We start from the raw sequence: 24091 nt of genomic DNA, 5'->3' as shown, positions 1-24091 counted from the left end.
CATGCATGTGCGCTGACAGGAATTGTACTCAGATAATAATAATCAAAACCAATTAAATTCATTTAAAGTCCCCATGAAATCCATTTTTTGGGGCTTTTAGTATGAATATGTTAGCCATTAGTAGCTAGTTTGCTCCAAAACAACACTGTAAAAAATGTTACTGCTATTTAATTAAAAAAATCATACACAATATTACACATTATATTTTTGAGTAGTTAAGGCTTGGTTTATTTCATGGAATCTACCTGAATAAATCATGTAAAATCACCTTAATTATTTAGTCTATGATACAAGAATTTAATATATTTAGTGAAATATGCTTTTTTTATTTTAAGTTGACGCTCAAAAGTGTGTGAATTAGAGTGACTTTGAGTTATATTGCATTATTAAAAGACTGCATGCTGCTAGCACAGCACAGGACCAAACTTGTTACTGCACTAGCATTATAGCAAAGTTGTTACTCAACGAACTAAGCAACACACTCAGAGTATCAATACATGCAGTTATTCACAACCTAACTATAAGCCCTATTCTTTTGCACAATGGTAACGGTCAAAACTTTAACATAATCTTTCAAATGTCAAAATAACTGAACATTAAACATTAACAGATGTTTCCCTTTACTCAAAAACACATACATGTAAATGACACTTAGTTTCAATATTTCCTCTCCATTTCCAGCCATGTGCTAAGCATGCTGGGAACTAACAATGGTGTCTCTAAATAAAGCCGCATAATTGAGCTAATTCTCTTCAAATAAATAGGTAGCCTTTTTTTCCTTCATTTTATCCGCCTAATCGGTTCCTCAATTCAAGCCTCAAAATTGTGTATGTTTCATTAAAAAAATTAGGAAAATGTATGTCTTGGTTTTATTAGTGGAATGTTCTTAATATTTTCTATACAACACTGAACCACAATTTTCTTAATAAAATATGACAAAATTCGTATTTAGAAGATATAAGAGTTCAAAACTTAGTCTCTCACTTCTGCCTATATGGATCAATGATTTTGAGGACATCACTCTGCACTTCAACTTCTCATCAGATTTTCTGTCCAATCAAATGCTCTCTAGTATCTGAAGCTCCGCCCCCTACATTATAAATAGACGCTGAAGCTGCAGCTAAAATTACATTTACTATTTTCTACACAGTGAACAGCACACAGTGCGATAAATAGGGGATAGGGAACGATTCAGACAGTGATCTATCGGGGCGAATGAAGTCTGGTTTCACGTTAGTGTCACGCGAACCACCGCAGCTCCGGTCCAGAGACACGATATAACAGAGCGGATCATGTGATCCGAGTCGACACAGTCCAGAAAACATATCGGACTCATTTGAATTCTGCACAGAATGTTGTGTTTTAAAGCGATATGAAGGAGATTAAGAAGAGAAACGGTTAGACATACTCGGCATTAGCACTGACGAGTAGAAGAGATAACACCAACACTATAAACTTTTCAAACTACACATGCATTCTGGAAGCATGATCATGTTCACTGTTTTGCTTTAACATTAACAGTAACATTAAATCTAAAAGAGAAATCTATTACACTATGGCTGCCATAAGCTGTGAAATGCAACTTTACTGAGCTAAACGGCTCTGGCCGAGCTGTGAAACGCTATTGGCTATTTTAAAAAGGGGAGGAGCTGCTCGATATGTCCCGCCCTGTCTTCCTGTTTCAATGGAAATTACGTCAACACATTGAATAACGCTGCACGTTTCAAGGCACTTCGGTGGGCTTTAAATTATAATTAATAATAATTCATATTAATACCAAGTTCTGGCACGAAACACTAGATGACGCAGGTCCTCATTTAATAGAAATCGCATCATCATCTGCATAACGCAGCTGATTGGTTGCTGTTGCATCAGCGGCCAATGAGCTTCGGCTCAACATTCAAATACCGGTAGAGTTGCCGTTAGCAGTCTGAAGCATGCTTTCAGAAACCCTCCACCATCCCCAGCTCCACCTGTATAGATCTGCTGTGCTACGGGGGTTAAATCATGCATGTTACATGTGCAGCATCAGCAGTGTGTCTTACATGCTCACATGCTGTGAATGTATTGGCAGTAGCAAGTCTTACTAGCCTTTCTATTTTGACTAAGACCAAATACATTAACATTACCATATCCATTACCATTACTATGCCAATCTTTCCGAGAGTTGTCATGACAAAAATAATAATAATAATAATAATAATAATAATAACTAAAAATTCTAATTTTGGCCTCAAGGTCCAACCTTTCACAAAGAAAATCGCAAAAGCGACTTTCTAAATAACTGAGCATGCAGTAAAAAAATCATGATTGTTTTGGAACAGACTCAGTGTATTGAAGACCTGTCAAAGAAAGCACAATACCTTAAATATTGTCTAAAAAAAAAGCGAGAACGAGAAAGAGAGAGAGAGCAGAGTACACACACTCTTACATTATTTGAGTTTGGCGTAGTCGTGCGTTTGCGCAGGGAAAAACGCTGCCGGCTTTGCTGAGACAGAATCCGAAGGGACTGTCGACCACGAGAAGCGAAACTTCTCAGCGGTGAGACGGCCCTCTCAAACCTTCCCACTCGTTCTTCGTCCTCCTCCTCTTCGTCTACTACTCCCTCACGCTCCAGAGTGCCTGAAACCAACTCCACCGCCTCCTGCAATGAGCGACGCATGTTGCCCATCCAACCCGACACTTGTGTCTGCACCTCGGAGAGTTTCTCACCCAGGAACTGCATCTTGATTTACCCCCCAAATGACAAAGTATGTTAGGAAAGTCAGTGGTATCTGGTGGTAACGCGACTCTTTCAGTGTGTTATTGGGAATAAATCCCAGATGTGAGGTCTAGGGGGCGTTATAGCCAAAACACACTGGCATCTCTGTAGGCATCTTGACCTGTAAACCGAACTGGACCAGAGTTCATGCCGATCACACAAAAACACTTCAGGTTGTCTATCAATCCTTGACGCTCTTCCGGCACTTTCCTCCACAGAGCACATGTAACGTGTCAATCCATTCTGCGGTTGATCTCCTGTGAAATCTTCCTGTTTGGATGCAGTAGAAATACAAATCAGAGGAAAAAAATCTTCAGACATCCAATATTGAAGTCCAGTGAGCACTTGTTCTTGTGCACTTCTCCCAGATGCCAATGGAAAAACATAGCAGAACTCCGGCAAGCCCACCTCTAATACCTGTCCCGCTGCAGGTACGAACAGGTACCGGAAACAGGCACAGCCCTCAAATGAGTGACAACATCCCAGCTCGGAGAAACGGAGAGAAAAGGGGGAAGGGATGAAAGCTGATCGAGGAAAATCACGTGCCACTTGTAAATAATAAAAGGTAGGAGGACACAGAGAGAGAAAACAGGAAAGAGTTTTATGTGGGAACCTTTCTGTACCTGTGAACTTTGGGAGAGAAATGCTAAACCACAAAGCCCTTATGCAAACTACTGCTGAATCAGGTGCTTTGTGCTTCACTGTGCATTAGTTTGACTATTTGCCATGACTAACATGTTGTGTTTGTCTAATTTGAGCCATGGATTGCGTGTGCATTAGACTATACTCGACACCAGCTGTCACCCCGAGGAGACGAAACTTTGTAGTAGCCATTCATAAGTATAAAGTTAAATTGATTCACAACACATATTGCTATATATATATATAGTTTTAGGTCAGTAAGACTGTTTTGAGTATATTTATTCAGCAAGGATGCATCAAATTTTTAAACAATTTTTTTTTAATGTTACAAAAGATTTCTATTTTTAAATAAATGCTATTCTTTTGAAAAATATCATGGTTTCCACAAAAATATTAAGCAGCACAACTTTTTTTAACATTGATAATAATAAGAAATGGTTCTTGAGCAGCAACTCATCATATCCGAATTATTTCTGAAGGATCATGTGACACTGAAGACTGGAGTAATGACACACACACACACACACACACACACACACACACACACACACACACACACACGTCAGTTGTGATTTCATGGAAACTTGAGGAGCATGAATAATTTAAATAAGAACCAAATTCAAAATATAAAAAAAATGTTTGTGAAACCTCATAAGTGCAAAAGCGCCTTGATTTAAGCAATTGTGTTTTTGAAGCTGTATTGACCCCCGGTGGTTTAGAAAAGCACATCGCAATCCAAGTATTCTTCAACAAAAACACTCAGGAGTCACAACATCTATTCACACTACACTTCAGCATACTACAGGATAGAGTCGAACAGTATTAGTGAACTAACACAACATATCATGACTGAACACTGTTCAATAGAAGAGAAATTACAGACGTTTCTCCAGGCAAATGAAACAGATCCACGTGACATTACTGAGAATCATATTTCATAACCATTTACTGCTGAACAGCTCAAACAGCGTCTTTAGAATTACATGTGATTAAATCATTCCACAACAGCTTATTTACACTATAATCACAGTGAATTTCAGAGCAATCAAGACCAGGATCCAGGAAAACATTATGTTATGGTTTAATAGCCCACATTCAGGTGGATGTTTCAAACTTATTATTTTTAAAGAACAGATTTATTAAAAAGTTAACAAGAGTACATAAACCAAAGGAGGAGGAGGAGGTATCGCCACCTTGGAATTATAAGGTTCTATCTTCTAACTGGTTTTGAGATATTGAGCTTTAAAGTTTTTGCATTCCATTCGACTGTGTAGAAATAACCTTTTTATTTTCTAAATAAAAAGTTCCAAAATGTATACAACTTAAAAAACAACATCACATAATGTAAATAAGTTGTCACAGAATAAGAATATGTGAATAACTCAATTTTGACAAAAATGTCAGATAGAACCTTATAATTCCAAGGGGACGGTATGTCAAAAATTCCACACATGCACACATTTTCTCTTCTTTTCCTGGTGTAAACCATGATGAACTCTCAGTAAGACCCGAATCGGTGCACTAAAAGTTTTTCCTTTGCGTTTTTCACGTAGGCCTACAGACAACAACGTTTTCAAAACGATCTGTGAAAACAACTAAACTGCTACTATTCTGCTGTCAGGCCAGTAGTTGGCGATGTCACTTAGTAAAAAAAGAAACACTATGCTAGCCTGGTTCTACCAGACTCTCGTACATTTCATTTGTACAGAGACTCTGGCCTCTCTCCATTGACAAGCGTTAACTTGCTTGAAGGCGAGTCCTCTGTTGAAGTTTAAAACTATTGGATCTGCCCAGAGTCACTCTGGATCTGCCATAACCAATCGCTAACGTTTGGTCGCGACGTATGCCGACTCAAACTAGCGCACGCATCAGCGAACACATCAGACGATTTCTGTTTTTAGTTGAAAATGGCATTGTGTAAACGGCCTCTAAGTCTGTAGCTCATTAGATTCAGAAAGTGACAACCAAAATTTTTTATAAAATAAAATATATGGCAAATATATTTTAATCATTCTGCATCACTGCACATTTGCTATTTGTTTCAAACATTTTGAAGATTAAACTTTAGGATTATTTTTGACAACCCCCTTTACCTCTCTGCTTTGCATATGAAAGGAATACACGTCTAAACCTATAAGGCTTTGCAAATCATTTACATGAAGATCGGAGAAGAAAAAATCCCGTATGTTCCCATTTCACAGGAATCAATGCAAGTTCAACTCTCTAAACCATAACTAGTGGTGCTTTCTAAACTCAGTTGAACTGTAGCTCATACTTTCTGCTTGATCAAATCCAGGGCATTCTGTCATCATTTACTCACCCTCAAGTTGTTCAAACCTGTATGAATTTCACACAAAAGAAGATATTTTGAAGAATGCTTGTAACCAAATAGTTGACGGTATAGCCATAGACTTGCATAGTATGAAAAAAAAAAAAAATACTATGAAAGTCAATGGCTACCATAAACTGCCTGGTTGGTAAATGATGACAGAATTTTCATTTTTGGGTGAACTATCCCTTTAAGGAAGTGTAATGTTGCTGTGATTACATTACTGTGTATGTAATCAGAATATTGTGAATAATGTCATTCTGATCATAATTAGAGTAACCACAATCACAGTCACTGTGGTTTACTGCACTATACATTGAGTCAAGTAAATTCAATTGCATTTCTGCCACTCAAGAACCAGGGGATATTTTGCATTTGAAGCAGACAAATAATAAAACAGCAGCAACAAACAGGCCTACTGCATTTTAATTGAACATTAATGTTTCTGTGTACATGCGAATAGCGACAAAATGGCAGTAAAACAACTCACTGTAAAAAAATATTGTTGGTTTAACTTAAAAAAGTAAGTTACGTGGTTGCCTTAAAAAATTGAGTTAATTGAAATTAAACAATTGAGTTAATGCAATGATTGGATTAATTAATAGAAACTCAAAATAGTATGTTATCTGAACTACATTAATTATCTAAGTTGATTTGACACAAGATAAAAAGTTGTGATTACAAATAATGAAACATTTTTTTTTACAGTGTTACTTCTTAGTGAATAATGGCAAGGAGCATGTCATGTAAACATCCTAATAATAATAATAATTAAATTAGATTTAACTTCATTAAAATGACTCATTAATGTATTATTATATTTGAATTGAACATTTTGTGTTGCAGTGCAGCGAGTGGCTGTAAAACAACTATATATCTCAGGGAATAATCAAAATAACGGCATGGAGCATGTTAATACAATTGAAGAGATTTGCCCATATCATGTAGACATCCTCAGGATTATTGAATCAGGATTAATTGTGCAAGAATCAATCATAACATATTAGTGTGTATTTAATCAAAGGCAATGTCTGTATAATCTGTTGCGCAAATGCAAAATGTTACGGTACACTTTGACAGTCGATAGGTGTTCTTTAGAGAATTCCACAGGCCTAACTCAAAGACAAGTGTCGTGTAAGAATAAACACATCTACACCCACAAACACACACACACTGTGACACACACACCCAACACAAAACCATCTACTGCGGTGACATCACTCTGCCATCATTAAACATCAATGGGAAATTCCAACATGCGAATCAATGGGAAACAAAGGCCCTGCCCTGAAGACACTGGTCAACCCTACAGGAGCAACAGCAACAGAACAAGGCTTCTTACCCAGCCTGTTATCACAGAAGATTTTGTTTGTTGTCACTAATAAAATCATGCCATTCTCTATATGTAATATTAAAAGCAAGAACTTTTTGGCTTTGCGTGCCATTGTGTTCTTTTATTAAAACACAATGCAAAGTTTTGCAAATCCAGGTAGCTACTATCTTTTCCTCTGGAGAACTAGTCCATTTAACAGCTTGATAACTTCCAAGCAAACAAACACACAAATATCCACTGAGCAAATGGCATAAATGTGTCTTCATATTAGGCTATGCCATCACACGGAAGTACATTTTCAAGGATTCATTCACCCGTAACTAAGACTGAGTTGAACATTACTGCTAACAGATAAGATCTCATTTCAACAACAGGACAAAGTTTATCTTGTTATCAGCCAAACGAAAACAAAATCTACTCTAATATAAACATTTTATTGATCCAAGTTTCGCTAACAAATAATTGTAAAGTACATTTGAATGGCTGTGAATCAAGGCAGGTGTTGTTTGCACACAAAAAAACAAAAACATAATTTACCACTTTGTTTACAACGCACGTTCACAAAACTACATCTGCTCTTGCGTCAACACAACACGCATGCGTTGTCGGGGTGCTCTCATGAACGGTCGTTCGAGATACACATTTAGTAAATAAAGTGGTCATTTTTGTTTTTGCGCAAACAAAGCACTCGCGTCGCTTCATAAACACATGAACACAGTCACTACCTTTCTGGAGCCTGAAAGTGGTGGTTGCAGGATTTGTGTTGCAGTGGTAATGACGGGATTGTCATTTTTGGGTGAACTAACCATGGAACTAACCCTTTAACTGCTAAAGCTAACAAGCATGTGTGCATTGAACTACTGAAAGCCAAAAGGGACAAAATTAATGATTGTCTTTAAACAGAGTTTACCACCAGCTCAGACTAAGGTTAGTGGGGCCTATTTAGTTTTTGTTCTATTAAAATGTAAACATTTTCTTCATAAAAATGAATTTTACCAAATGTATAAAGTAAAACAAATACTTCTGAACTCTGATTGCATCAGCCATGTTTGAAATGCAGTTAAACACTGTGAATTTTTGCCTCGGATATTTAACATCTTGAAAATTGGTGCATTTTATAATATTGATCTTGGCACCATTTGATAAAAGCAATAAGTTATGCATTACAGTGATTATGGTTAAGGGAGTTTGGACTGTTTTACCTCATAAGAACACCATTTTACATTATATAAAATCAATGTAATGAAAAGTCCCTTATTAAAGCAACACTAAATAACTTTTCCTCTTCGGTCGCCCTACAGGTTGGAAGCGGAATTGACCCTTCGCAGGGAGCTTGATTGACAGGTGATCTGACCAATCATACTTTGCCGTCCGCCATTTTGTCCGACAAAGCAGTCAGGAGAGTGAGTAGATTAACACGGGAGGATTTGAACTTGAGAAGTGGAGTGTATTGACGTCTTTCCGCGGTTAAAACAACATTCCTTCTGATGTTCATTCATGTTTATTTGATGCTATAAATGAACTAGAAGGAAGAGATGATCGGTTCACGAGCAGCTTTAACTGAGGCGACACAGCGATCTGTCCGACACATTAAAGAGCCACAAAACGGTAGCCTATTTATTGTTTAAATTTCTTTTAAAAAATTACCAAATTTGAAAGGTGAGACTTTATTATGTTTAATATGGTTAATATGTTTAATTACAAAAGTAACTGAAAAGTAACCCGGTCTGCCCTGTCTGTCAGTGTGTTGTCAGTCTCCTCTCTGCTCCGTGATGTGTTTTTCACTGCGTGAGAACAGGGTGTGTGTGTGAGAGCGGCGTAGCTTGTCGGACATAGCGACAGTAACTAAGGGGGGCGGGTCTTTGCGAACGGTCAATTGTCCATTACCGCTGTCATCAATAATTTAGCCTAGCGCAGCTACTGTCGCACGCACGCTCGCTGTTTATCCAGCGCCGGCTTTGGAATGAACGATGTCCACAGACAAGGTAGAGTGTGTTGCATGACTTCATGAAAGTATGATGTATTGCGACATCAGAAACGAAGAAAAACTAAATGAGGACTATTGTAACGCTTGACGTAAAGCAAGCCAAATTCTCGAACATTCGACGAAACACGACCTGATCTGGCAAACTTATATAGTGCGGTTATAGCAGATAAAGGACCACAAAGCGGAGGCAGAAGTGCCTTTCACCGTTACGACTTGATGAACTGCTCATGCGATTTTGGAAACATTATTTTAAGATAAAAAAATATTTTTTAGTGTTGCTTTAAACCATATATCACAATATTCCAATATTATGGTCTCACCTCGTCAGATTCTGCTTCCGGCACCAGCAGATCCTCTGGTTTAGACTCAGATAAAGATGTGTGTTTCCAGGAAGAGTTCTGTGGACTGGAAGCTCCAGGCTCAAATCCCATCAGGTCCTCCACATTTCCCCGTTCTCCACATGGTTCTTGGGATCCAGGATCTTTGGACTCTGGTTCTGGCTGGAGACTCTGCTCAGGTTCTCTGGATGGAGACGGTGTTGAGGAACGTCTCGCTCCGGTTCCCCATCTCCGTGGTTTCACTGAGAAGTCGTCGTAAAGCACTTGGTTGAGTTGGGGAGAGACTGAGGACACGGGAGTCTGAGACGCTGCCGGTTCCGACGCATCAAACGATATTAAATCGAAACTCGTAGGAACTTCCTCTCGCAGAATCTCCACGGATTTACACCTCTCCATCTCCATCTCGTTCTTCAGTCTGTCACTCTCTCTTTCCTGTCTCAGCTTTTCTTCTTCTTTCTTTAGTCTCTCTTTTTCTCTCTCTCTTGCCTGCCCCAGTCTTTCTTCTTCCATTCTTTTGCTTTCCTCAATTTCTCTCTCTTTTTTAATTCTCTCCGTTTCTCGTTCTTCTTTCAGTCTTTCCATCTCCTGAAGTCTTCGTCTCTCTTCTTCCATTTCTTTTTCTTTCCTTATTCTCTCCATTTCTCGTTCATTTCTCAGTATTTCCTCTTCTTTCAGTCTCTCCATCTCCTGGAGTCTCCGTCTCTCTTCTTCCATTTCTTTTTCTTTTTTCAGTCTCTCTTTTTCTCGTTCTTGTTTCAATCTTTCCTCCTCTTTCAGTCTCTCTTCTTCCATTTCTTTTTTTAGTCTCTCTTTTTCCATTTCTCTCTCTTTCTTTAACTGCTCTTCTTTTTCTCTTTCCTGTCTCAGTCTTTCCTTTTCTTTCTGTCTCTCAATCTCCTGAATTCTTTGTCTCTCTTCTTCCATTTCTTTTTCTTTCTTTATTCTCTCCATTTCTCGTGCTTTTTTCAGTTTTTCTTCTTCTTTCTGTCTTTCCATCTCCTGAACTCTTCGTCTCTCTTCTTCCATTTCTTTTTCTTTTTTCAGTCTCTCTTTTTCTCGTTCTTGTCTCAATCTTTCCTCCTCTTTCAGTCTCTCCTCTTCCATTTCTCTCTCTTTTTTTAAGCGCTCTTCTTTTTCTCTTTCCTGTCTCAGTCTTTCCTCTTCTTTCTGTCTCTCAATCTCCTGAATTCTTCGTCTCTCTTGTTCGATCTCTTTTTCTTTTTTTAGTCTCTCTGTTTCTCGTTCTTGTCTCAATCTTTCCTCCTCTTTCAGCCTCTCTTTCTCCATTTCTTTTTCTTTCCTTATTCTCTCCATGTCTCGCTCTTTTCTCAGTCTTTCCTCTTCTTTCTGTCTCTCAATCTCCTGAATTCTTCGTCTCTCTTCTTCCACCTCTTTTTCTTTTTTCAGTCTCTCTTTTTCTCGTTCTTGTTTCAATCTTTCCTCCTCTTTCAGCCTCTCTTCTTCCATTTCTTTTTCTTTCTTTATTCTCTCAATTTCTTGTTCTTGTCTCAATCTTTCCTCCTCTTTCAGCCTCTCTTTCTCCATTTCTTTTTCTTTCCTTATTCTCTCCATTTCTCGTTCTTTTCTCAGTTTTTCTTCTTCTTTCTGTCTTTCCATCTCCTGGACTCTTCGTCTCTCTTCTTCCATTTCTCTCTCTTTCTTTAACTGCTCTTCTTTTTCTCTTTCCTGTCTCAGTCTTTCATTTTCTTTCTGTCTCTCCTCTTCCATTTCTCTCTCTTTCTTTAACTGCTCTTCTTTTTCTCTTTCCTGTCTCAGTCTTTCCTCTTCTTTCTGTCTCTCCATCTCCTGAATTCTTCTCCTCTCTTCTTCCATTTCTCTCTCTTTCTTTAGTTTCTCCTGTCTCAGTCGTTCCTCCTCATCCTGTCTCTCTTTTTCTTCTTCAGTCCTCCTTTTCTCCTCTTCAATCTGCCTCTCTCTTTCTAATCTCTCCTGCTCTTGTTGTCTCTCCCTCTCCTTTTCGGCCTGCCTCTTCCTCTCCTCCTCTTTTCTTTCTTCTTCAATTTTTCTCTTCCATTCTTCCTCTTGCTTTCTCCTTTCTTCCATCTGCCTTTGCTTCTCCTCTTCTTGTTTTCTCTCTTCCTCTTGCTGTCTCTCGATTTCTTTTGCCTTCCTCTCCTCCTCCAAAAGTCTTCCCCTTTCCTGCTGCTTCTGTCGTTCTTTCTCTAACTGCTCATCTTTTCTCTGTTTTTCTTCTTCTTCCTTTTGCTTTTTCTCCGCATCTATGCTCATCCTAACCCTTCGGTAAACAGGAACAGCGACATAGTTCTCCTTGTCCTCTTTAACTTTATCGTCTTCCTCTTCTTCTGCGTTCTCCAGACTAGCAGCAGAGTTCTTGATTTCTGGTGTATTTGGTGGTTTGTCAACAGGAACCTTCTCAGTTTCTCTGTCAGATGATCTCTCATTCATCTTCTCATATGGTGGACTGCAAATAGAAGAGTTTGGAAATATGTTACAGCTTTGAAAGTAAGGACAAAATAAGGCCAGAAACATATAAAGTTAAACATACATACTTGACAATATCCTGCCAATATTTTCATTGCCCACACCACAAAATAATGATCCATTTTTATCTTTAGCTATATGCATTCAATGATAAAAGTGATTCTGTGGGGAAGTAAATACTAGAGAAACCTGAATAAGTTAGTTCAGGCAAGAATTTAAAAAACAAATTAAATTCTATAATAATACTCAATTTAAGCTTTTTTGCAAAACCTTGCAAAAGAAAAATTACTTAAAAATTACTGTAGGATGTTATTAAAAAAAAAAAAAATTACATTTAAAATTTCACATCTAGATTATTCATAAATAGCAAAAATTCATAAACACACTAGTTAAATGATAGAATATGATGGAACATGTTACAGATTGGTTTATAGTTTTTTGAAAAACATTATTGCTGTGTTAGTCAGCTGTTATAGATGATAACGTAGAAAACATCAGTAAACATCACAGAAAACCAAACGTTTGACTTTGCAAAAGTGATAACCTGTGATAGTTAGGCTACTAAATAAAATAACATGTAATTTACTAGCGGTTCTGACAAAATGTTCTTTGCTTCAGAGTCAGACTAATTTAAGTATGTAAACAAAAAGTAGGAAGTATGTGAAACAAAATATGGAAATATGCATGGAAAAATGTAAATTGACATTCGAAACACTAGGCTACCGATGTGTCAAGTGTTTACATGCAAATATGATAATTACAAAAAAAAAGATAACATCGTGACCTTCTGTAAAGCTGCTTTGAAACAATGTGTATTGTGACAAGCACTATATAAGTAAATCTGACTTGATGAGTAATCATGCTTTAGTATGCAAGACATAAAATTTGATGAGCAAGATCAATTGACAGTTCAAGTATTAGTTCTATCAATTGAGCCTTGATATCTGTTAAAGGTACAATATGTAAGAATTTTGTAATAAAATATCCAAAAATCACTTGCACAGTGTGATATATTTCCTGCAGTTGTGTACTTACAATATCCCAAAAGTTCCCAAAGATTTTTAATTTCAGAGAAATTCCAATTTGAAATAATTGGCCGTCCCGGAATCCCTGTTCACTTGTCAATGAAGTAATATCCGCGTTATCCCTGGTTTCCCCTCGTTCTGCCATAGTAACCATGGCGACAGACGTGGACAACTGCGTAGTGTAACGTCTAGCTGCACGCTGTTGTTGTTTCATTCAAACACTATGGACCATGCACTGTAAAAAATGTGGCTGCGATTAGTTAAAATTTGTTGAGATAACTTAAATATCCAACTTAACCAAACTAAACTTAAGTTAACTAAACTTAATATTTTAAGTCAAGCTTGAACACATACTTTTTAAAGTTGAAACAATGTTGGATTTTAAGTTGTGCTAAATAATCGCAGCAATTTTTTTTACAGTGTGGCAAGCAGACTTTGGGACAAAAGGAGAACTAAACCGAGGATCAATATCAGTGTGGCGTTTTCGAGATGCCGAGAGCTCCACGTCCGCGACATACCTCGACTTGACAGAGCTCTTGCATGTACTTTATTAGACAGGTGAGCAAATGTACATGAAACTAATCAATGTTATATAGCTCAACATGATGAAATATGAGCAGTATGTTATTCTAATGTTAATCTAGCGTACTGCTAGTCTCATACAGCCAACAAACGAACACATAGAATAACATTATAACTTTCAACACACTCAAATGCAGTTTAGTGTGATAGTGTAGAGCGAGTGAACAGCACTGCGTTACCACACAAGTTTCATTCGTCTAATAAACTGACCTTTGTGAGTAGTAATTCTGCACTTGCGTGTAGTTCGGTAGAATTAAATGTCCTTATTCCTTTATATCTGCGGGACTCGCGTGTGACGCTGATGTGTCTCATATTAGCAAACGCGCCCTGCTTCATACCACAAACATCAATGTATTCACTCATCCATAAACATTATTAGATCCATCGGCTTGACGACAAGTTCCATAATTCCGCAGGAATTTTTGCGTCATCAACGTACGCCTTTGTTAATGTAAGAGGTTAGCGACCCCTAGCGGCGAAAAAAATAACATATTGTATCTTTAATGTCCTTGCATAGAGAATGTTTTGTGCTTAGAAAACACAGATATTATGAAATACTTATTGAGGGTCAAAAGGAGAAAGAGAGAATGCAGGCTTCACTAACCTTTTAGGAGCACTAGTGGACGGCAAGCTCAGATTCTGGATTCTCTGTTTAATGTCAATAGATATCTCAGCAGGTGTGATGTCTCTTTTGTTCAAGGTGTCCCTGCGCTGAGATGCTGCAGATCGATCAAAGAGGCTGATCCGTCTTTGAATGCTGGATCCCTCCTCTTCGTTCTCCTCCACCGGAGACTTGGGCTCAGACACTGCTGAAGGAGAAAGTGGTGGCTTCTCTTTCTCCGTCTTGCTGCTTTCAGCATCTCTCCCCACAGTATCGGGCTGAGACGGTGCCTGGAACTTGGAGGTCAGATCCGCGGAGAGACGGTTTCGAGCTGGCCAGCATCGTGAAGGCACTTTGACGTCTGCATCAGTGTCGCCGGCTGCTCCTTGTTCCTTCTGGTTGGGGATCTTTTGATCCCGAGAACCCAATGATTTTGCTCTGCTCCTGGGCTGATCGTTCTTCATATCTTCAGCGGTTACATCAAGCTTTGAGTTTGGAACAGTTTGGTCACTAGAACCAGTTGTGTCAGGACTCTTAGTAGGTTCTGGTTTAGGCTTAACCTGTAAATCAGGTTTTGGGCGGAGCGGGACGGGCTTAGGAGCTGCACTTTGATCAGACCCATTTACAGTGCCATTTGAGTCTGATGTTTCTAGACCACCAGCATGAGTGCCTGTGGCATTCAGAAGTGTTTCAGAAGAGGCGGCTCGATGGAGCTGTTTGCTGAAGTTGGTTTTGGGGGCCCGGATCGGGCGGACGGTTGCATTCCTTTGCAGGGAAAATGGTTTGGCTGTGAGGTGGGGTTTCGGGTTCAACGCTGGCTTCTCTGTGTCTCCTGGGACTGAAACTGAAGGTTTGTCTGGGTTAATGAGCGATTGGCCCATTTCCCTTGTGGTCGCCTCCACCCATGCAGCCATGGCTACACAGTACACCTGGAAGGGAAAACAAAAGAGAAACACCTTTGTGGGATCTCAGTGGTATAAATATACTTCTTTAGGATGTTATTACAAACACGCTTGGAAGAGATTGACATGTTTGAAAATGTGTGAACCAATGATTCAACGGCCCATTCATAAAGAGAGCCGTTAGGTGTGTTTGACTTGCGCAGAATGAATGGTGTATGACATCAAAGTCCATAAAAAATATTATTTCGTATCATCAGTGCAACGCTGCTTCAAGTTGAACACACCTATTTACTTAATTTCTGAATGAATCGGCCGTTTGAACTAATCAAATTATTAATGTTTCAATGATATTCCCATTTAGACATTTACCGCCACCTACCGGCAGTTTTAGTTTCTTATTTAGAGTATAATTTCATTTAAATAATAATGTAATATTTTGGGAATAGTTTGTCCAAAACATGAAAATTCAAGTTATTTACATTTACTCACCCTTGTGTCGATTCACACCTGTGTGACTTTCAGAAACTTAACATAACATAAACCAAGATATTTTGAAGAGTGTTGTTTAGAAATGCACGATATATCGGCCACCATATCGGTATCGAACATATATGTTAATTTTTTTAAGTTATCGATATCGGCCTAATTAGAAAATTTGGCCAATATATTAAAGCCGATAAATATTGGATTATTTCCTTCAGCTGCACACTGTTGTGATGGTTTTAAATTGCTTGAAATTCGATTGGAATCACTTCAAAAAAGGAAAATACAGTTAAGTGCAACATGTGCGGTGCAAGTCTGTCATATAGGCTACATACAATTATAATGAGAATTAAGAACATTATAATTGTGTGCTTGGGACGTGGCTTTGAGACTTTTTGCTTTTGTAATCAGGCTCTCAAAAATTATATAAAAATTCGGATTTAGATTTATCGGTCAAAATGTTCATATCAGTCAGTGCATCCCTAATGTTGGTAACCAAACTAATTTGGTCTGTAAATATATCTAAATACCAATTCAGATGCAGCTTCTGAAAAAAATCATGGCTATTGTAGCCTACAATTTTATGTGTAGTAAATTCTATGTCGAATCAAATAAATAATTCATTTCTAAAGCTACTTTTTGTAATGTCTATTTAATGCTTTTCTCATTTAACACAATAATGACTTTAAATCCGCTTTTGGGGGTAATTTCTCAGCCAAATTTGATGTGCGATTAATTTGCAATTAGTTCGATTAATTAATCGGCACATCATGTAATTCATTCAATTCATATATACAGTATATGTTAATTTACATGAGAAGCAAATTTGGATGATATATCAAGATTTTAGACGATTTAATTGACAAGTCATGTCAAGTGATATACATGTTGCTTGCAAAATTATTTATTTTAGTCACATGGCTACTTTTTCACTGTCAAATGGAGAAAGATGCTTCCAGATGATGCAGTTACAACATCTACGAGCACGGGTTTATGGGGCCATGCTAACCAGATCAACTTTTGATCTTTAGTAGCCCATAAAGTATACAGTACATGGATGCACACTTTGAAAATCCAGTGAAAATTACATACCATCCTGACACTTTTGGTGTACTATTTTAGGACACACTAAAGGATTTACTTGAAAATTTTAGGCAAGTGTGTAATAGGATTGTAGGTTAAATGTGACAGCCATATATAATAACAGTTTTTTTAATAAGAGAGTTTTCTATTCCTGTGTTTGGCCTTTTTCAAATTAGGTGAATTTATGTTTCTCCCTAAAGCTTCTTTCTCCCACACATTGTGTTTTTCACTTCAGTAGCTAGCTAGAAAAAAAAAAAAGCCCAGAACTATGAGGAAACATCTGAGCATCAATATAAACGCAGTACAAGTGAGATAAGGAAAGTGTTATGTAATGCACATGAAGTGGTCGAAGGTTTTTTGGATTGTTTAATCAATGTGCACTCTGGGAAATTTAGTTTGTATGTTCTGCTGTTCTGATTTAGTAAGTAAATAAATAGTCACTTAGCCGACAGTTTTATGTGTCATTCAGCATTTTCGCTTTCAATATGAACAAAAGAGTAGCTTGTTCTGAAAACTTGTCACATAGCACCTGTTAGGACTTTAGTTGAAACTTGGAAGATGTGCTTTATAAAGCCACCGCAATGGTTTGCCTGGTTAGTTTTACCAGTTTGTCAGTATCGGTGGATGCCGTAACAACCTTATATAAGGATAAACCTTGTTCATAAGATCAATACGTCTTAGTATTTAAACAGAATACAAGCTCGCTTAAGATAAAATGTATATTTACTTGAGAAGCAAAATCGTGTTTTCAGAGAATATAGCCTACTGTTTATATTTCTCACCCCATATTGGCAAGCATAAAACCCTCACTAAATATAGTTATAGATTTATGCTTAAAATAAGAAAAAAAATTTGCTAATAGAATAAAAATATATATTATAAATACATTTCATTCACAATGTAAAATAAGAAAAATATTAGAAATACTATTCATCAAAATAATTGAATTCAAGATATAGCATATTCTAATGTTTTTTTTTTTTTTACATGTTGTGCTATATGTTAAACAAGACAAAATGTTGATTAAGAAATTTAGTTTTTACAGTGTATATAGAATAAAAAATCTTTTTTCACCAGCGACACACCAGTAAAGCAAAGATGGCAGCAAGCAGGTTGTGTATTTCTGTTGCTGCATGTGCCGATGGATATGCTATGCATGCTAACAGAGATCTGAATAAATGAATGAACACTTCAAGGCAGCCATAAACTCATAAAATCAGTGCATTCTGGGAAAGACACAAAGGCCAATGCAGTTGGTTTAGCTCTGTGAGGCCATGCTACTCTGGTTGGGTTAGATTTTTAAGTTTTCCCATCCAACAAGAGTTACTCAAACAAGAAGCGACTAGACGTTTCTCTGCAGGCTATTTATCACACACCCTGCGTGACCCACAATAAATGACCAGTATCATGTTTGACTCTGAAATCATATCAAATGCCATCCACATGGAGACATTTCTCATTTGCAACAAGCTGCAATAGTCTGAAGTGAACTGGAGCAATCTGAATGTTGACATTTCGAAACCGTTGCCTATGTTCTCTTATCATTGTGCAAAACAAGTGGTTAGAGACTGGCTTGTTGTGAGTGTTTAGGACAAAATCCCTACGCAGACTGTAAGCCAAGTTAGGCAAAGATGAGTTCTTTCTGACTTTCAATGGCCACAAGCAACAAAAAATCCTTCAAAACGAAAACATTGAAACATTATCCACATGTGGAAAAAAATGCTCACTGGTTCACTTTGGCTTGACATAAATCTGTCTTCGTTGAACAAACCGGTCCAACAGCAAGCCAGTATTGTCAGATGAGATGTGTAGCTGGAGAAAATTATACTCAGATTATATTGTAATGCTAATGGCTGACAGATGTTTTGTTAGCAGCACAACAGGGTTATCAGACGATTCCTTATCGGCATTGGAGTTGCCACTATGCAATATGTTTATAATTATAGCTGCTAAATTCTTGAAAAACATGTTCACCTCATGGAGACACTTTAAATAAATTTGATTATTAAAATGCATACAAGCCGTTCTCCGCTTAATGAGATCCAATCATTTTGACACTCTAATAAAAGACCTGGTGGTCAAAGGACAGAGTTAATGTTCAAAGTAAGTAGGTTCAAAGCATATCCAGTTTACACTCACCAGGAACATATGCAAATTATTATGCACAGATTTGCATGCAGAGCTTATAACATCCCAGTGAGGATCCAGAGAGGAGCTTTCTTTTTTCATCAGTCAGGTTAAATATTATTTATATACCTGCGTTTCTATCATGCTTATCTGAATTTAAAATATATGTACACCTCAAAATAGCTTTTTATTTTAACATTTTACACTTTACCAATAAAGTGTCATTGTTGAATGAATTAAATGTACATTTAAATATAAATTACATTAAACTTGAATTTATATGTTTTCATATATGCATGAATGTAGCTAAATGAGCTAACTATTCAACTACATTGAATAGTAAGCATAGGCTATATAAAGTCATTGTCTTATTATTAATGATTTTGCATAGGCCTATATTATAAAATAAAAATAAAAGCTTATATAACAGGGGCACAGTAGGCTAATCTACACCTGTTGGTAATAAGTAACGTATTAATAAGTGTCTCATACAATGAACCATCTGTCTTTGAACCCTGTATAATTTCCAGCGGTGGAAAATATACACTATTTTTGCAGTTTATACAGAATAATTAACAAAATAAATATAACAACTTATTAACAAAAAAGTATAACCTACGATTTACTTACATTTGAGACAGAATGAATGTTATCATTTAGCATATTACATCCGCAAATAAACAACTTCAAACAATGTCCATTTACCTGTAGAGTGATATAAATTATTCCATAAGATTGTACATATGTATATTCCAAGCTCAAATACACGTCTGCGTCCTTTAGGGTTATAGGTGTGCAGTTCAAACTTTAAAGAAAGGAGGGCGGGTTGCACATTTACAAATCCTACTGCGACTGCTTATCTCATGAATATTAATTTGACGTTCCTTGGTAACCTTCCGGGAGTGTCCACTCACGCAAACTAATTAATATTAATAAGCAAGACGTGATTCGTTTATTTGATAACTGCGCTGCCTTTCGGCCAATCAGCTGAGCAAACGGCACATTGCGTAATTAATATTCATGAGCCAGGCCGGTACTGACGTTTCCTGTCATCAACACTCGCAGAGCCGCGGTCTCGAGGTGTTGCGCGCGGCCACTCCTCTAATAAACGTGCTTCTTCAACCGGAAAAACCAGTAGAGCTGAACGAAAGAAAGACACGGGGTGTGTAGTAGAAAACACTGTATAAGGTGGGAGACAGAAATATAGGAACATGTTCCATTGTTAACCGCGTGGAATCTACTTAATTGGCTTGACAACAGCATGTTGTTCAAACATTCATTCATCTGACAACTTTATGACTGTAGAGTTTCCGCCAAACTTTGCGCAGACCTGTAGACACCAATTATTTTTTTCTACATGATTGACAAACGATTTTTCCCACGGTGTAAAATCAGGTATTCCTCAAATCAATCGACTTCCATTGACAGGTTATACATTGTCTATACATTGAATACTTTTAAAACTTTACAATTCGAGACAGTACTTTGTCAGCCAACTTCAGTGCTTGTCTTTATGAACTTTAAAAACTTATGAAGTTAGTTATTGTTTTCATCTACTGTTTTGAGGATTTCAGATGAAATATGGCCTGTCATCTGTCCATATTTTGAATTCACCCATATTTCAATTAGAGTAGAGAAGCATTGTTTATTTCACTGTTGTTATTAAAGGCAGGGTAGGTAATTTGTTCCAGAAAGATTTTTTGTTATGCTGGTTGAAAGTCTACATCTTGATAGCAATCACTAAGTTAAGTAGTCTAAATGTGTGTATATATATATATATATATATATATACATACAATACACACACACACACACACACACACACACACACACACACACATATATGTGCGGGTTGAGTGCGCGGTACCCCATTTCACATATTATTATTTTTAACTTTGCGTACGGCTTCGCTGCCGAGCAGGTACGTTTATTCCGGCATCTTACCGGCACCCGGTTTGCGCTAGTCTAAATTAATCGCTTACATTTACAAAATGAGCCGACAATAACAATAATAAGCCTTTTTAATGAAAATAAGGTTCCACGTTTAATAAAAATGTTCATGATTATAAATTAAAATGTTGAATGAAATTAGAAAATATTTAATAGATTGTTGTTTAATTTAGTTTTATTCTTGTATCATATCCATATATTTTGTTCTATTGTCACAAGTAATAATCTCAAGGCTTACTGGGTTTTACAAGATTTCTTGTTCTTTTGTAGTGTGTAATAAAAACAAACATTGTTACATATGTACCTTACTTCTCACAGCTGATGGTTTGGACATTTACTCCAAATTGCCTCATCATTTCAAAGAAAAGTGCAACGGCGAACACGTCAAGTATAAACGGCCATAACTACTTTTGGAATACCCGTGACCTTATACTCGAAGCGGTTGTGACTCGAATGAATGCGTTTCAGTGCCAACACTATCAACGCTGAAATGAATCTGCAGCAGTCATGTGGTACAGGTCAGTGCTCTTTAAGTTGTTTATGTTCATTGTTATTATAATTTTATGTTTTTTTAAGACATGAGGTAGTTTAATGGTGACTCTTGTTACGCTTTTGTTTGCTCCCTGCTGTACGTGTTCATGTTTTAGAGGAGGCGTGGCTTTGTAGACGGCGCTCTGAAGGGAGGGTGGGATCGTATGCTTAAAGCTAGCTCGCTATTGATAGCCTCTCCGAAAATTACCTACCCTGCCTTTAATTTAACCATGCATTTATAAGGGATATTGTCAACGTCTAAATTTAGTGTGACAACACTCAGATAGTTAGACTTTGGTCATATACTTTTTATAGGTTAATATCTTACTAGAGTACAATGATTACTGTTAACCCTTACAGTTGGCACATTTAGCCTAAATGAGCAAATCGTTAATGTGGCCAAAGGGAATTATATGATTTATACACAATCCCAGTGAATCAGACTAATTTAAAACTATAAGCCTATGAAACTATCTCAAATTCACGTTTATAGTCCAGTGCATGTTCAATATATTTACCCCTTCGTTGCAGCCGTGTATTGATTGACAGATGATTTTTCCCCTTGTTGACAGAAGTCAGGGAAATGAAACCAATAACGAGTCAGGAATGTTAACACAACAGGAAACACAAAGGGACTAATGCACTTTAACAAAGGTTGATTTCACTAAATCCATATATGCATCAAATAAATGTAGCACTGTCATGTCAAACCTATAGATTCATGATCAATGGGTGCGCATGCGAGTTACATATTGCTGCTGTGTTGTGTCCGTGAGGCAGTGTTCAAGATACTATTGTAGATTGTTATTAATATTTTGAATTAGTTTTGATTTTTGCATTTTAATTTTTTAGCGACTTTAGTTTTAGGTAACTATAATAACCCATGCTGTAAGGTTCTGAAAACTGTCATTTGAAATCAGTCATTTAAAGGAATAGTTTGCATATGATTTTGCACTACATCACATATATTCTGAAGTCATATGATAGCTTTTTGTGAGGAACAGAACATAGGTTAAGTCATTATTTGCTGAAGGTCTTATCCATCACAGTTTTTTAAATCTCATTAGTGCTCATTTAATTTTTTTTTGTTTTACTTCAAATGCATACTTTTATTTTGCCGAAACCCCATGGTTCCATGTAGAACCTTTTTTTGGTTTTCCGTCGAGAAAGATTGTTAAGTTTGTCAAGTTCAACGTCTCTTCCATAGTGCGGTGCAATCTTGATATACCATGTTTAAATGAAATGTGAATGAGATTTAAGAACTATGATGGAGCGGAAGATTTTCAGTGCGTAACACCTTAAGTTTCATTCTGTTCCTCGGTCAAAGCGAAGTTCAGGAGACTTGGAATATAGCACACAAGCTCAACAGTTTATTTTCTGTTGTGTTCCACAGAAGAAAGTCATTGTGTTTGGAATTACACTTCTTTAATGCAGCATAAACATATGTATAGTAGGTTTAACGCGTGTTATTCACTCTCACTGAACCGAATACAGGAGAGAAACACTCTTTGCTTTGTTTGAAGAGAAACACATTCTGGTGAATCATTGTTTTCACAACAACAGGATGAAAATAAGGATAATACTGTAAGGACAAAGTTTCAGATGCCAAGGGTGCTATACACTGAGTGCTGTGACTAATCAAAATGATTCCACTTCCTGACAAAAGGGTTATTATCTTAATCACATACTTGCTGTTATCACGTAAAGTGAACATGACTCGGCCTGTGAAAGGGCATTTCAGGAGCAGTATAGCTATTCAGAGGCTGCATCCTTCGAAGGCCGATACCGTCACAGCCGCGTCACGGAGGCTGTCCCAATTTGAAGGCTCCTTCAAATGCAGCCTCCAAATTAGAGATGCACCGATTGATCAGACGGTGACCGGAATTGGCCGATTTTCACGTGATCGGCATGACCGACGACCGGTCAGTCAGTCTGACATGTCGCTTTTATTTCGGATGCACTCGGGCACCGCATGAATATGTAGGAAACCTCGTGAATTACATCCGTTTAACAACGCAAGCGTGAGCAGCGCGTATTTTTTTGGCGTGCATGTTAGCAATGAGTGCATTCACACCTGGAGCGCGAGCCGGAGTAGCACCTGAGCGTCAAGCAGGAGCGTCGCGTGAGAAGCAGTGAAAAATAAATATGATTTCACTCAAAAAGTGCCCAAAATGCACAGAATTTGCATGTCTAGTGCGTATTAACAAGAACTGGAGTAGGCTATGTCAGAAAAGAAAATGAAGACTCAAAAATATTTCTAGAAAATGTGCCTATTTAAACTTGTTTTTATTAATCAGTTTGGGTAAAAGTATATGGTGTTTTATAAAACAAATGTATAGAAAATAAATATTTGTGTGTGCTGTAAAGTGGTTAGAAAAAATTTAATCGGAATCGGCTAAAATCGGTATCGGCAGATCAACCTCAAACTCAATGAAAAATCGGAATTGGCCTAGAAAATTGTAATCGGTTCATCTCTACTGCAATTTCCAGTGCTATTTAGGAGACAACCGATGGATCCTTCGCAGCCTAGCTAACCCCAGATATCATTGCATGCTGATGACAGGATTTTTTTTGAAAGATTTTGCCTGATTACACTTTTAAATGCATGTATTGGATTTCAACTTACTTGTTTAATTCGTTTAATTAAAGCAACACCAAGTAGCTTTTGCTCTCGGGGTCCCCCTACAGTTAGGAAACAGTATTGTCTTCTACTATTGTCGCAAAATCTGTCATTTGTTGACAAGCCGATACCCCCGAACTCTGCAGAAGGAGTTCTCACGTCTTGGGCCTGTGTTGCGTGTGAAATGTCTTCATCCCAGGTACAGTGTCAGCATGTCATATGAATATAATTTCATGGGTTTTATTTTTTTCAAAGCCAAAAGATCGCGTAGCTCACGTTTACAAGCCAGCATCTTTATAGTAGCCTATTGGCTACTGTTTTACATAATGGATAT

The 24091-nt window shown here is 37.4% G+C and overlaps 2 protein-coding genes across 18 annotated transcripts in view; one reads left to right on the top strand and one right to left on the bottom strand.

Annotated features, from left to right (window-relative positions):
- The window catches only part of tnks1bp1 (tankyrase 1 binding protein 1), a 30013-nt gene extending 10503 nt beyond the window's left edge, over nucleotides 1–19510 (bottom strand). The window contains exons 1-3 of the mRNA XM_079608238.1: nucleotides 19362–19510; nucleotides 14065–14990; nucleotides 9373–11833 (exon numbers count right to left, since the gene is read on the bottom strand). Of these exons, the coding sequence (XP_079464364.1) occupies nucleotides 9373–11833; nucleotides 14065–14975 (3372 nt within the window). The 5' untranslated portion in view covers nucleotides 14976–14990; nucleotides 19362–19510. The remainder of the gene's footprint in view (nucleotides 1–9372; nucleotides 11834–14064; nucleotides 14991–19361) is intronic.
- A 184-nt stretch (nucleotides 19511–19694) lies between these two features.
- The window catches only part of msi1a (musashi RNA binding protein 1a), a 66118-nt gene continuing 61721 nt past the window's right edge, over nucleotides 19695–24091 (top strand). For 5 of the 17 annotated variants that reach the window (XM_079608267.1, XM_079608270.1, XM_079608261.1 and 2 more), the window contains exons 1-2: nucleotides 19695–19844; nucleotides 20925–21124. The gene's annotated coding sequence lies outside the window, so the exon portion shown is untranslated. Of the gene's footprint in view, nucleotides 20052–20924; nucleotides 21125–24091 lie in introns of all 17 variants that reach the window. The other 12 variants (XM_079608258.1, XM_079608262.1, XM_079608273.1 and 9 more) reach the window with 8 other exon arrangements.

This window comes from Phoxinus phoxinus (genome assembly GCF_949152265.1).
Source record: "Phoxinus phoxinus genome assembly, chromosome: 3".
Lineage (NCBI taxonomy): Eukaryota > Metazoa > Chordata > Actinopteri > Cypriniformes > Leuciscidae > Phoxinus > Phoxinus phoxinus.
Note: the sequence above shows the minus strand (reverse complement) of the source record. Positions and strands in the feature narration are given on the sequence as shown.